Source organism: Delphinus delphis, chromosome 9 (assembly GCF_949987515.2).
Source record: "Delphinus delphis chromosome 9, mDelDel1.2, whole genome shotgun sequence".
NCBI lineage: Eukaryota > Metazoa > Chordata > Mammalia > Artiodactyla > Delphinidae > Delphinus > Delphinus delphis.
Window position 1 is genome coordinate 8,312,362 of NC_082691.1, and position 16,263 is coordinate 8,328,624.

At 47.7% G+C, this 16,263-nt stretch overlaps 1 protein-coding gene across 2 annotated transcripts in view; it reads right to left on the reverse strand.

The window, feature by feature from the left end:
- VOPP1 (VOPP1 WW domain binding protein) overlaps positions 1-16,263 on the reverse strand; it is an 85,244-nt gene that overhangs the window by 16,536 nt on the left and 52,445 nt on the right. For both annotated transcript variants that reach the window (XM_060020122.1, XM_060020121.1), the window contains one exon: positions 1,206-1,283. In XM_060020122.1, coding sequence (XP_059876105.1) covers positions 1,206-1,283 — 78 coding nt within the window. The remainder of the gene's footprint in view (positions 1-1,205; positions 1,284-16,263) is intronic.

The window sequence follows — 16,263 nt, forward strand, 5'->3', positions numbered from 1 at the left end:
TCACCCCAGCTTTGGTACCAGTCCCTTCCACCTTGCTAGGTACACAGAGGTGTTAACATGTGGAAAATCTCAGGGTAAAAAAGTTCTCCTTCTGCTATAGAGTTTGAGGCACTAGCAACTAGGAGGTGGGGAGAAGCCAACACCAGCGTGGCACTGTTCAGGGCCCGATGTGACAGGTGAGTCCAGCCCCCAAATGGCCAAAGCCCATCAAGGAGGTGGTGATGGTGAGAACAAGAAGAGGGTCTCCTATTAAAGAAAACGTGGCAGGTGGAGTGCCCACTTCCTGCTGACTTCCCTAATCAAACATTAGGAACAGCCGTCAGGAGGCAAAGGCAAAAACGTCACCAGAAATCCAAGTGTCTGCCACCACATGCTCAGGAAAGGCCTTAAAGTCTTTAGACGTCAGGAATGTCAGAATCTGAAACCCATGAAGAAGCTTAAACCTTAAAGCTGGGTCCTAATCCCTCACGGGGTTTGCCTCGAAGACTGTACCTCTGCAGTGGTGCAGAGGAGAGCGCGGCAGGCACAGGAAATGCCCTTTTGGTTTTAGGCAAATCCTTTCCTACACATACTCTGCCATCTCTGTCATCTGAAGCCTACCTCTTATCTACAGAGTCAGATGAATCTTCAGGCAAACCTCCAAACAGGCATCCTCTGAGGGTGGCCACTCACGGGAGGTTCCTGTCAGCTTTACTCCCTCATTCTCTCCCAAGGTCCAATCTTACAGACTCCAGACAGCTCTTCCAACTTCCCCCGGTAGAGCTGGAAGATGGGCAAGGATGCGGGCTGTCTGTCTGGAACGTCAGGACTCAGCTGACACAATGCGAATACGGAAGATTTCCAGGCAGTGGAAACGTTATAACGAGATGGGCCGATTCTCTGATTAACACAACTGGCCTCAGCTCCCTTTCAGAAATCGGTGGAGGAGCCGCTGAAGGACCCGGCTTCTGTACAGTCCAGCTTCCAAAAGAGTAAGTCTGCTTTCTGAGCCACAAGTCTGTGGAAATGGGGACGAGCTTTCTCCAAACTCCGTGAGCAGAAGTGCTTGACGTGAAGCCAGCCCCAACGCACCTGCTTTCTTGAGGCCACCCAGAGACCACGTCCTCAGGGGAAGGTGACGTCACCTTGGCTGTGACAAACTGACCGGGCAGAGCCCTGGGGGAGGGCAGGGGGAGCAGCTGAGACCAGGAAGAGTCGTGACCTACCAAAAATACCAGAGCCTCTGGATGGAGAGGGCCCGCACACAGCACCTGGAACCACAGCAGTCCTCGTAGGGGCGGCATCTGCGGGAGAGAGGACACAGGCCGTCAGCACCCTGCGGAAGAAGGGCCAGACCAGTCGGGAGGTCCAGGCAGACTTCAGTGCAAAGGACAGAACTGCCACCACTGCACTTTAGGAAACTAGCGGAGCTGTGGTAGTCCAAACGGGTGGCCCAAACGGAAGGCGCTGAGAGGGACAGTGTCATGCAAAGCACCTGTCTGCTCCATATCCTGTGGGCAGAATCACAGTGGTTTCCTTCCGGGGAGGCCCTGTAACTGGATGACCAAACACCTGCATGAAACCAGAGGGGAGCATCAGAGCGCTGTAGACCCTGCTCAGCGCTGACCCCCGTCAGAAGATGGGACTCTGTACCGACAAGGCCAGCGAGGTCAAGGGAAGAGGTTACGAAGTCAGACAAGTCAGGTGGTTGAGTCCTGGTCTTGCCACTTGCCAGCTGCAGGACTTCTAGCAAGTTATTCAACCGCTGTGAGCCTCAGTTTCCCCATAAGCAAAAGGGGTGGGTGGGCAGGAGCTCCTTACAGCGCTGTTTTAAGTCTGAAGGCCAGCATCCTCGTGTGAAGTGCTGACAAGGGCCAGGGCTGCTCACACCTGTCCTGCCCCCGCGATGCTGACACTCACAGCGCTCAGCACCCTCCCTCCCCCAGAAGATCCCTGAGAAAGGCCCTCGCCCTCCGAGGGCAGGTCCAGAGCAGGTCAGGGTCCAGGCTCCAAGCGGTTATTTTGGCCTCCTTCAATATTCCCACTCTTCTCCAGCCCCGCCTTCTTTATGAAAAGAGAGGAGCTGTGAAAACGTCTGCACTTTGGTTTTCACAGAGACACTTTCACTAAAGCAATATCAGTCCAAGGGGCAGTGGACTGGGTGTGTGCGAGGGTGGGCAAGGCTGTTTCTCAATCGTATTAAATGATCACAGAATTGTGATCTAGGTTCCTGGCAATTTTTTTCTTTTAAAAACAAAAAAGTAGTTGGGAGAAATGCACAATTTGATCCAAGACCTTGGACACAATTTGTAGGTAATTCCAGTACAAATTGACTTGTTTTATGTAGAAAAATATGTAGAAAATAGCTCCCTATAAAACATTAGTTAAGGGTTTCCCTGGTGGCGCCGTGGTTGAGAGTCCGCCTGCCGATGCAGGGGACGCGGGTTCGTGCCCCGGTCCGGGAAGATCCCACATGCCGCGGAGCAGCTAGGCCCGTGAGCCATGGCCGCTGAGCCTGCGCGTCCGGAGCCTGTGCTCCGCAACGGGAGAGGCCACAGCAGTGAGAGGCCCGCATACCGCAAAAAAAAAAAAAAAAAAATGAGGAAGGAATGAAAGGAGGGAGGGAGAGGGAGAAAGAAGGAAAGGAAAAGGAAAAGAAAAGAGATGGAAGGCTTCTCTGGTGGCGCAGTGGTTAAGAATCTGTCTGCCAATTCAGGGACACAGGTTCGAGCCCTGGTCCAGAAAAATCCCACATGCCGTGGAGCAACTAAGCCCACGCGCCACAACTACTGAACCTGCGCTCTAGAGCCCGCGCGCCTGGAGCCCGTGCTCCGCAACAAGAGAAGCCACGCACCGCAACGAAGAGCAGCCCCCGCTTGCCACAACTAGAGAGAGCCCGTGCACAGCAACGAAGACCCAATGCAGCCGCAAATAAATAAACTAAATAAATAAAAATTTAAAAGAACTTTTAAAAAGAAAGAGCTGGCTGCGATACCCCTCTCCCTACAACCTGAGAATATGACCGCTACAGCATGCCTTCCATATTTTCATTCAAATCAATTATAAAGTAGTGATGATGGAGCCAATGGTCAATTCCATTAAAGGCCTGCCTTCCATGGTGGTATTTTACTAATCGTACTTTTATAGGTACAGCTATTACACCAGCCACAAATCTACCTAACTGGCCTGTTTGTTTAGACCAGACTTTCTATCTTATCAGCTGAAATACGGAGTGAGTTGCTATGAAATGTCTTCATGCAACTCGGGCACACTGTCAAGTCACAGATCTCCCCGTCTCACGGTCCCATCGAAAAAATCAGCCCAACCTCACAGGACGTTAACAGGCAAACCCAAATTAGTTCCAAATGATCACAAAAGGCCCCTTTAATAATCTGTTTTAGATGATTCTCCTGAAGCCTTCATGTAGGTTCCCTACCACTCTGCGCTGGGTGATGAGCCCACCCTTCATCTTTCGCACGTGCGCTGTTAAAATCTCACCCCAGTAGGCTGCTTGTTTCCTTAGTATACTGACATCCTGGGAATTCCCGCCTCTTCCCTCCTTAAACTAGGTCTCTGTGACCTTCGTGACATTTCGGGTTTCCCACTAATTCCCCGAAGCATCTTCCCGTTCAGATGGACATCAATGTGTCACACCCATCTCTTTCCCAATATTGAGTCTATCGTCCTAAAATACACTGCTCACCACCAATTCTACCTTCCTATAACAAGCTTTTAAAATATTATTTAATGTTTCAATATTTATTTATTTTTAGCCTTATTATGGCCTAACATGGAGACCATCTCTCCAGCTTTTCCTTAAGGGCCCAAACCTGCCATGGGAAAGTTCTCCATTTGAACGAAGTAGCAGAACCCTCCACCTGTGGGCGTATAACAGGAAAGGAGGCAGCCCAGGAGGAACCTCTGCAGCTTCAGGTGGTCACTCTGTGATGAGCACTCTGGAAAGCAGTGGTTCTCGACCCTGGCTCACCTCCCAATTACTGGGCAGCTTTAAGACACGCCTCTGCCTGTGGGTTGGTAATCGCTCCTCAGGTGAGTCTAGGACACAGCCGGGACGGAGAACCACCCGCTTGTCGGTGTTTCCTCTCGGGGCACCCGGCAGGAACATAGCAGGGGAGGAGACGCTGTTTTGGCTTTCCTGATCGGTTTTTTAAAAAAACAGTTCTACTGAAGTATAATCGATATACAAAGAACTGTACATATTTAATAGGTACAATTTGTTGAGTTTGGACCCACACAAACCCGTGACACCATCATCACACAAGAGGTAATAGACATATTCTCATAAGTTTCAATATTAAATATCTGTGAGAAAAAGTCATTTCAAAAGAACTTTCGGGCTTCCCTGGTGGTGCAGTGGTTAAGAATCCGCCTGCCAGTGCAGGGGACACGGGTTCGAGCCCTGGTCCGGGAAGATCCCACATGCCACGGAGCAACTAAGCCCATACGCCACAACTACCGAGCCTGCACTCTAGAGCCCGTGAGCCACAACTACTGAGCCCACGTGCCACAACTACTGAAGGCCATGCGCCTAGAGCCCGTGCTCCGCAACGAGAGAAGCCACTGCAATGAGAAGCCCACGCACCACAATGAAGAGTAGCCCCCGCTCACCGCAACTAGAGAAAGCCGGCACGCAGCCACAAAGACCCAACGCAGCCAAAAATAAATAAATAAAATAAATAAAATTTAAAAAAAAAAGAACTTTCATCTCTCCAATCACAGGTTTTAGACCTTATACGTGTCTGGCTGTCAAGTCAAAAACTTCACAGATCTGAGGATGAACTGACGGTTCTTTCTGTCAATCTCAGCTGACAATTCATATGTCAGAATATTTTCCTTCCAGTCTGACTTGATCTCCCTGACAGGCGGGGATGTGCCCGTCTGTGGAAACAGATGGTTAGAGTTTGATGACCTTTTAACACTCCATGGCAAAGTCACACATCTATGGGCTCTAAAGAGGGGACCACAGTGGCTCTGATGAGACCCGATCTTGAGCCTTTGGGGGTTGGGAGGACAGGTGCCCTGGGAGTCATTCCTCCAGAGACACATCTTTTACCAGAAAACATCTCAAACTGGAATAAACCAAAATTGCTTGTACTTAGGGTGGCTTATGGGATTTACACAGGGAACTTCCACTCTACTTCTTCCACGGAGGAAGTATTATAAGTGCTTATTATAAGCCCTAAAATTAACAGACCAAATGGGTTAGCAAGTGCTCATTTCCTTGCCATTTTAACCCTTGAAGAGCTGCTGCCTCCACGCCCAGCTGCCCCCGGAGCTGAGTGAGCGGATGAGGAATGATGGCCTAGACGCCTTCCCATGACTGCTGACCTTGGCTGGCTCCAGATTTTGAAACTCTGCCCTTGTGTTTCTGGGGTAGAGGTTTCTCCTCTTCCTCCTTTCAGTAAACTGCTGATCATTTAATATCAGTTCTATTCAACTCTAACCTGGAAAACAAGAGACTTATCCTTCTGTAGCTTGGGCTGATTAACCCTCAGGTTAAAAAATAAACGCTGGTCAGTGAGGTAATACTGAACGTGAAAAACAGAAGTCTTCCTGTGATCTTATAGAATTGAAACCTGATACTAGGTTGCATTTCACTGAAATAACACAAGTAAGGCAAATATAAATGGCATGATGAGTGTGGCCATGAGCTCTGGAAAGCAGACAGACTCCAGTCCCCATTAGCTCAAAAGTCTAGAAATCTGGATTCAGGCTGACACCCGGCTGACTTTCTCAGCTTGACTTTTACTTGAGTTGGTTTAACTTTCCTCACCTGCTCAGAACTCTCAAATCTACATTCTGTCCGTGGACCCTCCGGAGCTGCAGAAGCAAAGCCCCACTGCCCTGCAAGAACTTCAACTCACCGCCCCCCCTCCCCCTTCTGCGAAACCCCTCGCTGAACCCGTTCTCTGCACCCTCTCTCACTGTCTGCCAAGCGGAGACCACACTTCAGCCCCACACTGATGCTTCTGAGATACACTGGAGCCCACCGACTGGTCTCTCAGCCCATCTTCACTGAAAGAGACCCTCCACACTGTGCCCTTACTTCACAGCAACCTCCTTAGCTCCAGCCTCCACCTCCCAGCCCAGTGCTGTGCCAGCAGCCTTCTGAGAGGCCAAGCTGGTGCTGTCGCCTTGCTTCGTGCAGAAGGAAGTCTCAGCTCCTCAGAAGGACATTCAAGGCCCCTCCCCCTCCTCATTCATCTCAGCCCCTGCCGTTGGCAGGGCAGCCTACACTCCAGCCTTGTGCTGCCCCAAATACACTCTCACTAGAGCCTCTGAAACTGCTCGTCAGCCGTCAAAGATCAGCTCTGTGAGGTCTTTCTCAGCACCATCCCCTCGTCCTCCCCGCCAGGCCAGGATCCTCCCTTTGCTGGGTCTCCAGCTCTGACCACGTACAATATTTGTTCACCGTTAAAGGCATCTATAGATCCGCCACCAGACCATGAGCTCAAGAGCAATCCTATCTCATTCCTCTATGTATAGCCCAGGTGCCTACCATGGTTCCCGGCACATCACATGTGTCTGCCTTCAGCGGAAGTGATGTCGCAGCAGAAAGAGACTCCCTGGGATGAGACAACACATAACTAACAAGAACCCAGAGTACAAAGCGTCCTCTGATTACGGTGTTACACCCAGTGGTGCTGAGGATGGTCGAAAGCAGCCGCTCTCACACCCTGATGGCCGATTATATTATGACAACGTTTGGGAGACTAACAGCATTTATTAAAATATGAAACAAGCATAACCTTTGCTTCAGCAATTCTATTTCTGCAAATCCATTTCACGACAAAATAAGTTCTAGTACGTGTAGGAAGATGTTTAGTGAGTACGGGGCATATCAGAATCCTTTCTCCAAACCCTGGGGACCCGATATGTGCAGACTGAGAACTGTCTGGATTCATGAATTGTAAGATATGTAACCACGTGCTACATAACATTACCAGCAGAAATCTGCACTGAAATACACAAAACATCTGTTACAGTTCTCAAACAAGAAGGCCGTTAGCCTGAGGGGGCTCTGACAGTTGTGTTGCCTTTGGAAGCAAACTGAAACCTAAGGCAGAGTGGATTCCCGTGAATGCCTCAAGGTGGGAAGGAAACCAATGACCAACCGCCAACAGGACTTCCCCAGACTAGGCAATCTCTTAAACTGTAGCCAATCAAATCACTTCTCTAGCCAATCAAATCACAATCTCTTAAACTGTAGCCAATCAAATCACTTGTTTGATTCTCTATAAACACCTCGCCCCTGGCTTCTGGCGGTGGAATGCTCATCACTGCCCAATGTGAATTGATGTTTCCTCAGATAAACTCCTGAAAACTTTAATATGCCTCAGTAGCACATCCTACTAAATGGAATTCTAAAAAGAATTTTAAAAGCCTCGTGTTGTCCAAATCCATTCCTGCTACCAAGTATTAAAAAATTTGTTTATGATCACTGTCTCAAATTCTGGAATAACAGGTAAGGATATGCAGACCTTCAGTAGTAAAAACAAAACAAAAGTGGCACTACCTGAATGTACAATGCTTATAATGGAATGTGTAAATGAACTATGGTACCTCCCCAGGGAACACTCTGTCATGAAGAAAAACAATGAGGTTGCTTTGTATACTGATTTAGAAGAAGATTTATAATCTATAGTTAAGGGAAAAAAATCCAGTTACAGAATATATAGAGAAACATGACATTTTAGAGGCTGTCTTAGTCTGTTCCGGCTGCTATAACAAAATACCACCGGCTTACAAACAACATAAATTGACTTCTCACAGTTCTGGGGGCTGGGAGGTCCAAGCTGATGGTCGTGTTTTGGTGAGGGCCCCCTTCCGGTTCACAGCCTGTGTCCTCACATGGTGGATGGCGCAAGGGAGCCCTCTGGAGGCTCTTATACAAGAGCACGAATCCCGTTTACAAAGGCTCCACCCTCAGGACCTCAGCTCCTCCCAAAGTCCTTACTTCCTAATACTATCACCTTTGGGGGTTAGGACTCCGCATGTGAATTTGGGGGGGACACAAATATTCAGACCACAACAGGAGTCTAGCGATCCGAAAGGGGGATGACGGTGAAACCTTTCTCCCTGTTCTAAGGACACGAAAATGCCCCCAACTTACGCCAGCAGTCTTCAGTGAGAAGCCCAACAACAAGGAGTGAGGGAGGAGAAAAATTCTTCTCTAGAGTATCTGTCCCCGGACCAGACACCTCCCCCTCCCCAGGCTGCTTCCAAAGGCTGTGCTCAGCTGCTTCACCAGCTGAAGCCCCCCCTCCCCTGCCCCACCCTGCACACACCTCAGGCTCCCCAAGCTGCTGGGGAGCTGGGCACAGAGGGCGCAGGGCACCGGGCCCAGGTCACAACACAGCCTGCTACTGCTCGGGGGGACCTTGTGCCGCAGGGCCCCTGAACTGACCTTGGCACCAACCTCCTAGCTGGGTGCGGGCTCTGCAAAGCCTGAATCTGGGATCTTGATCTGACACCTGCAAACACTTCACCCATTCACACCATTAATTATTCACAGCTGAGGAATGAACCCAGAAAGAAAGACACGATAAACCAGGGTAATGGGAGTACTTTGAAAGAAGCTTCAACACTGCAATGGGAAACTTGGGCACAGGGCCTGAGAATGGCCTGGTCGAAACCGATAGCCAGAGGAGGGCAGTGCTGGAAGGAACGGCCCTTCCTAGAGCTGCAGGAGGTGGGCCTGAGGCCCGCCTCTGTGTCTCTACTCCCAGGGTTGGTACACGCTCACTCCCTCCTCCGAAGCGGTGGTGTGCACGTAACAGGTACTCAACAAAGCACACACGTCAGGGTCATCAGTGCATGACCCTGATGTGTGTCCTCACTGTTTCATGCATCCTATCTTCCTTTTATATGTCTGACCAAAGTGCTTTCCAACCATCTGTTCCCTTTCACTCTCTCCCTTAAGCTGGGCAGTTGGGGATTTCCTCAAGTCTCAGTGGAGATGATTAAGACAAGCGTCCCCACATTCTCTCCTTCAGTGGTACTCAGAGCTGAACAGAAACTAGAATAAGTGTGCAAACACAACACCCAGGACCCAAATGCCCTGCAGCTCTGTTCCATCCACGTGGCGGCCAGAGGTGTGACCCAGTCAGACAATGAGGCCCCTGAAGACACTGTGGGCCCAGGTGGGTGCTGTCAATTACTTCATTTGTAAAACTAGGTAGGGAGGGTCTTAAGGTTTCCTTAGTATTCCAGGAGACTATAGGTAAATCAAGGATCCCCTCTGGGTCCTTTCCCACTGGCCAGCTCTACAGAGCGCCACTGGTTCATCTTGTTTTTAAATCACTGGTGTCTAGTTAAGAAGACCCAACCCATTTCTAACCTACCCTCAATTTTCTGGAAGGAATTACCAGATCCAATTCTATTCCTAAAGAACAGGAAACATGCACGTCTAAATCACCAGCTTTCTCTGGCCTGTTTAAAATCCAATGAAAACAGTCATGGTTTAAGTAAGCATCCATGTACCTGACTCCCACGAAGGCCCAGTTCAGCACCTAATAAGACATCTCAGGAACCTCCCAGTCTGGAGCAGGGAGTGGTCCCAGGCTCCCAGATCCATTCCACCATCTGACTGTGTGATTAACATCTCCTCCCCACTGTTGTGTCAATACTAAGACCTGCAGAAGAAAGATGACTCACTGCTTAGAAAGGAAATGTTAGGTGATTGCTTTGTACTTGGCAAGCAGGTTGGACCCTTAATGCACTAACATCCATCTCATATCTGTACCCTTGTCTCTGCTACAACACAGAAGCCTGCTTGGTCGTTCATTGTTTGTTCTCTATGCTCTAAATTATTCTGCACAGCCAGCCAGAGGGTGTCATAGAATTAAGCAGTATAAGACCTTGGAGATTATATAGCCCAGGAAGTTGGGGCCCAGAAAGGTTAGGAGACTTGATCGAGATCACAGAGCAACCTAACGGCAGAGCAGGGCTAGAGGTCTCTTGACATTAGGCCCCTAAAACAATTTCCATCACTGAAGAATGACAGTGAGTCACTCTTTCCTTCCCCAACCCTGCTCCAGGCCACCACGTGTGAGTTACTAAACGAGTACCGAGTGCTTTCCATGTGCCTGACAGTGTGTCAGCACAGAAGACAGAACTCGTGCCCTCAACGAACCCCCAGTCTAGGGAGGAAACAATGGATGTTTTATTTCAGCAACAGGAAGTCCGAGGATGGAGCGTGGTACCAAAGGACGAGAAGGACACAGGTCCCTCAGCTGAAACGGAGGGAAAAGAAGGGAGGGGAGGAGAGAGGGGCCACTCTCAAAAGCTCTCGGAAGAGTATGCATGTAGCGTGCTCAGAAAAGTCCACTGCGTGCCGTAAGCACTCAATGAATGTCAGCTGTTATTATTCTTAGTCTTTGTATTACGATTAATTCCCGGACAATTTCCTCGCCGCCGTGGAGCGCTCCGCCTCAGCTACAGTCTGGAAAACTCAGGGACACACTCTGCTCTGTCTTGGTCTGAGGGAGACGCGGAAGCATGGGTGGCTCCCGGTGAGTGCTGGCGGGTGCGCCAGGGCACTGAGGTCCTTCCACCACCGTGAACTTCGGAGAAGGCCCTGAGGTCCCTGGGCCCCATACTTGGAGACTCACACGAGTCCAAGCGACCGACACAGACCCAGCACCCTCCGCCTTCCACCTGGTTCTGCCTCCCACCTCTGCCCTTGGACACTCACATCCTTCCGCGGACGGCGGCTGTGGGCAAGCGAGCCTCGGGGCTACAGATCTCAGCAGAAAGTGTGACATTTCTCATCGACAGAGAGACACTGTTCCTGACCTGAGAGGCCCCCTCTGCCCACAAGGGGGTCGACTGTGGCCGTGGTGGTCCACCAGGGCCCCTCTGGACACTGGAGACAAGCGGAAGGGCCCTCCCAGAGTCACCAGGATTGTACCCCACAGTGAGGCAGGTTCGCCCAGCCCTCCTGCCTCTCTCTGGGGCAGCAGTGCCCACATCTAAAGTCAGGGGCCCCATCTGGTCCTCTGGACACAGACCCACTGACCCTCTCCAAGCCACCAGGAAACTGCAAATATCAGTGATGATTATAGACACTACGGACGCGCAGGGCAGTATCTACCCTCTCAGAAACTGAATGTGGTAGTGACCATGACCACAGCACGGGACCCCAAGAACCAAGGCGTAGAGGCCAAGGGGTCTGCTGGTGAGAGCAGCTGGAGCAGAGCCAGCCCCGTGCCCCGTACCTGCCCTCCTGCACACGCAGGAGCAGAGCCCGGGGTGCACCTCCCAGCAGGACAGGCGCTCCCGCCAGCCACCAGGGCATCGAAGTGCTCCAGGATGTGACACTGCACTGGGACTCTTCCCTGACAACTGCCACCTTGGTCTGCAGTGCCCTCTGGACTCTGAACACACAGGAAGGAAGCCAGGCCCTGCAGACGTGTGCAGCCCTGCGCGGCCAGCGGCAAGGGCTCCTCAGCAGACCCGTCCCCATCTGCTCATCTCACCCGCCCCTGCAGCAGACAGAGGGGCTGAATGAGCAAATCCTTGGCCCAAGAACAACTCAAGTCGAGAATGAAAGCAAAGGGACGGGACTGGTGAGGCCACATGACCTCCCTGCTATTTTTAAATCACACTGTTGCTAAGAGCACGTATCTAGTAAGCCCAGAACCAAAGCACAAAAAACGTACATTTTAGGACTTCCCTGGTGGTACAGTGGTTAAGAATCTGCCTGCCAATGCAGGGGACACAGGTTCGAGCCCTGGTCCGGGAAAATCCCACATGCTGCAGAACAACTAAGCCTGTGCGCCACAACTACTGAGCCTGTGCTCTACGGCCCACAAGCCACAACTACTGAGCCCACAAGCCACAACTACTGAAGCCTGCACTCTAGAACCCATGAGCCACAACTACTGAGCCCACGAGCCACAACTACTGAAGCCTGCACTCTACAGCCCATGAGCCACAACTACTGAGCCCGTGAGCCACAACTACTGAGCCCCCATGCTGCAACTACTGAAGCCTGCATGCCTAGAGCCCGTGCCCTGCAACACGGGAAGCCACTGCAATAAGAAGCCCACGCACTGCAAGGAAGAGTAGCCCCCGCTCGCCGCAACTAGAGAAAGCCCGTGCGCAGCAACGAAGACCCAACACAGCCAAAAAAAAAGAAAAGGTACATTTCAATTAAAAGCTTTTGAAAGCTCAGACTGTAGATAGGAAAGAAAGGTAGTGAAGGACAGATGGAAAGAAAAAAATCATAGGAAAGAGGGTTGAAATATGTGTTGCTTCTCTGTTCAGATTCCAAAGGGACTTTTTCTTCAAAAATGAGAATACATTTTGCTTGTACATATACATATTCCATAAATGAACAAATTAAAGAGATCAAAAACCTTGATGAAGGGAGAGGGCAGACAGAGATATAGTTTGGATCAACAAACCAATCAGGGGAGAGTCATTTTACACGTCCAGGTAGCTACAGTGGAAACCTAATTATCTTTTTAAAAAATTAGCCTCTAGTAGCTTGATGACTACAATGCTAGAATGAAATTCAGGAACATGAAGACAGACAAAGGAAGCAGAAGGAGTGTCTACTTCTGGGACTTCTGGTGAGTCAAATGAAATTAGATTTCAAAAGCAAGAGTAAAATCTGTAAAACAAGTGTGTGACCTGCATGTTCTCTCCCCAGTGTGCTCCATGGTAAGTTATAAGCACAAAACAGAGGTGTTGTTTGTAACATGTTTTTCCACAGGGGGGAACCCTCAAACAGAATAAAAATACCATAGTGAGTCAACATATCTTTCAGGAATTATCTGTCTAGGAGAATCTTACACAAAGCACTTTGCCCAGAAGAAATGGAAGGCAGAATATACCAGGAATATATTTGTTAAATGAGATCGGTCATAACTCATGATTTTTCAATTTAATGTTAAAGGTGCTTCAAAATATTAACTGGTCGGTCACACATTATTGTGTCCCAGCTCCCTGAGGCACAGTACCACCCCTGACCTGCACCACTGGACCCCAACAGCCGGCATGTGGCAGACACTCAACAGGCATCGGGGGATTGAACGAAGGAGGTGTAGCATCCGGCTCCTCGAGCAGTAAGCACGTGGCACCGGACGTGTGTCCAGAGGCAGGTCTGGTGTGCCATGCAGACCACAGTGCTGGACCTTGATGCCCAGGCCCCCAGCAAGGGCAAGCCTGGGCTGTAAGCGAGTCTCCTTTTCCTGTACCACCATCTGTGCCACGTCCACAGAAACCACGATGGGGTTGGCTTCCAGGAACGACACACAGGCGCAAGTGCTTCTAGCCTAGGTTGTGATCGGTCTGCGGCTGGTATCTAGCCTGCAGCAAATCGATCCTTGAGCAACGAAAGCTGGGACAGAGTAGAATACATCTAAGTCACTGCTCCTGACTCCCCTTGGATATAAGCACTCCATTGCCCCAGCTTGATGGAAAGCAGGGAGATGCGTTTTCACATGCTAAATGGAGCGGACGGTAAAAAGCAGCTCTTCTGCCAGCAGCACACTGAGCCCGTGGGTGTGTCAGGACATCAACACGCCTCAAGGGTGGAGGCAAGTGGCAAGGTCGGTTTGTGTAAGAACCAGCCTTGTGTGCATACACAGCACAGATGCAAGCTACACTTGGGTGTGTATACATCTGCATATGATTTCAGTGCTGGCCATGCACAGGCCCCGAACTACAATGCCACCACGCTGTTCACTTCAAAATGGTTCATTCTGTTATGTAAATTTCACCTGGTTTTTTTTTTTTAATTGAACTATAGTTGATTTACAATATTGTGTTTCAGGTGTACAGCAAAGTAATTGTTATGCATATATGTGTGTGTATATATATGTATATATATATATACACAATACACACACACACATATATACACATATATATAAATACATATATATTCTTTTTCAGAATCTTTTCCCTTATATGTTATTGTAAAATATTGAGTAGAGTTGCCTGTGCTATAAAGTAGGTCCCTGTTGTTTATCTAGTTTATATATAGCAGTGTGGGTATGATAGTCCCAAACTCCTAATTTATCCCTCCCCCTACCTTCCCCCTTTGGTAACCATAAGTTTGTTTTCTAAGTCTGTGGGTCTATTTCTGTTTTGTATATAAGTTCATTTGTATCTTTTTTTTATATTCCACATATAAGTGATAATCATATGATAGTTGTCTTTCTCTGTCTGGCTTACTTCACTTAGTAGTATGATAATCTCCAGGTCCATCCATGTTGCCACAAATGGCATAATTTCATTCTTTTTTATGGCTGAGTAATATTCCATTATATATGTGGTGTATATATATATATACCACATCTCCTTTATCCATTCCTCCGTTGATGGACATTTAGGTTGGTTCCATTTAGCTATTGTAAGTAATGCTGCAACGAACATTGGGGTGCATGTATCTTTTAAATTAGAGTTTTCATCTTTTCTGGGTATATGCCCAGAAGTAGGATTGCAGGATAATGTTGTAGTTTTATTTTTAGTTTTTAAAGAAACTCCATACTGTTCTCCACAGTGGCTGCACCAATTTACTTTATCAGCAACAGTGTAGGAGGGTTCCCTTTTCTCCACACCCTCTCTAGCATTTGTTGTTTGTAGATTTTCTGATGATGCCCGTTCTAACAGGTGTGAGGTGATACTTCACTGTAGTTTTGATTTGCATTTCTCTAATAATTAGTGATGTTGAGCAGCTTTTCATGTGCTTCTTGGCCATCTGTATGTCGTCTTTGGAGAAATGCCTATTTAGGTCTTCTGCCCATGTTTTGATTGGGTTGTTTGTTTTTTTAATATGGAGCATCATGAGCTGTTTATATATTTTGGAGATTAATCCTTTGTCCGTTGATTTGTTTGCAAACATTTTTTCCCATTCTGAGTGTTGTCTTTTCGTCTTCCTTGTAGTTTCCTTTCCTTTGCAAAAGCTTTTAAAGTTTCATTAGGTCCCATTTGTTTATTTTTGTTTTTATTTCCATTACTCTAGGAGGTGGATCAAAAAAGATTCTGCTATGATTTATGTCAGAGTGTTCTTCCTATGTTTTCCTAAGAGTTTCACAGTGTCCGGTCTTACATTTAGGTCTCTAATCCATTTTGAGTTTATTTTTGTGTATGGTGTTGGGGAGTGTTCTAATTTCATTCTTTTACACGTAGCTGTCCAGTTTTCCTAGCACCACTTATTGAAGAGACTGTCTTTTCTCCATTGTATATCCTTGCCTCCTTTGTATAGATTAGTTGATCATAGGTGTGTGGGTTTATCTCTGGGCTTTCTATCCTGTTCCATTGATCTATATTTCTGTTTTTGTGCCAGTACCATATTGTCTTGATTGCTGTAGCTTTGTAGTATAGTCTGAAGTCAGGGAGTCTGATTCCTCCAACTCCATTTTTTCCCCTCAAGACTGATTTGGCTATTCGGGGTCTTTTGTGCCTCCATACAAATTTTAAGATTTTTTTGTTCTAGTTCTATTAAAAAAAATGCCATTGGTAATTTGACAGGGATTGCATTGAATCTGTAGATTGCTTTGGGTAGTATAGTCATTTTAACAATGTTGATTCTTCCAATCCAAGAACATGGAAGATCTCTCCATCTGTTGGTATCATCTTTAATTTCTTTCAACAGTGTCTTATAGTTTTCTGCATACAGGTCTTTTGTCTTCCTAGGTAGGTTTATTCCTAGGTATTTTATTCTTTTTGTTGCAATGGTAAATGGGAGTGTTTCCTTAATTTCTCTTTTAGATTTTTCATCATTAGTGTTTAGGAATGCAAAAGATTTCTGTGCATTAATTTTGTATCCTGCAACTTTACCAAATTCATTGATTAGCCCTAGTAATTTTCTGGTGGCATCTTTAGGATTCTCTATGTATAGTATCATGTCATCTGCAAACAGTGACAGTTTTACTTCTTCTTTTCCAATTTGGATTCCTTTTATTTCTTTTTCTTCTCTGATTGCTGTGACTAGGACTTCCAAAACTACGTTTAATAATAGTGGTGAGAGTGGACATCCTTGTCTTGTTCCTGATCTTAGAGGAAATGCTTTCAGTTTTTCACCATTGAGAATGATGTTTGCTATGGGTTTGTCATACAGGGCCTTTATTATGTTGAGGTAGGTTCCCTCTATGCCCACTTTCTGGAGAGTTTTTATCATAAATGGGTGTTGAATTTTGTCAAAAGCTTTTTCTATTGAGATCAATAGAAAAGCATCTATTGAGATGATCATATGGTTTTTCTTCTTCAATTTGTTAATATGGTGTATCACATTGATTGATTTGCATA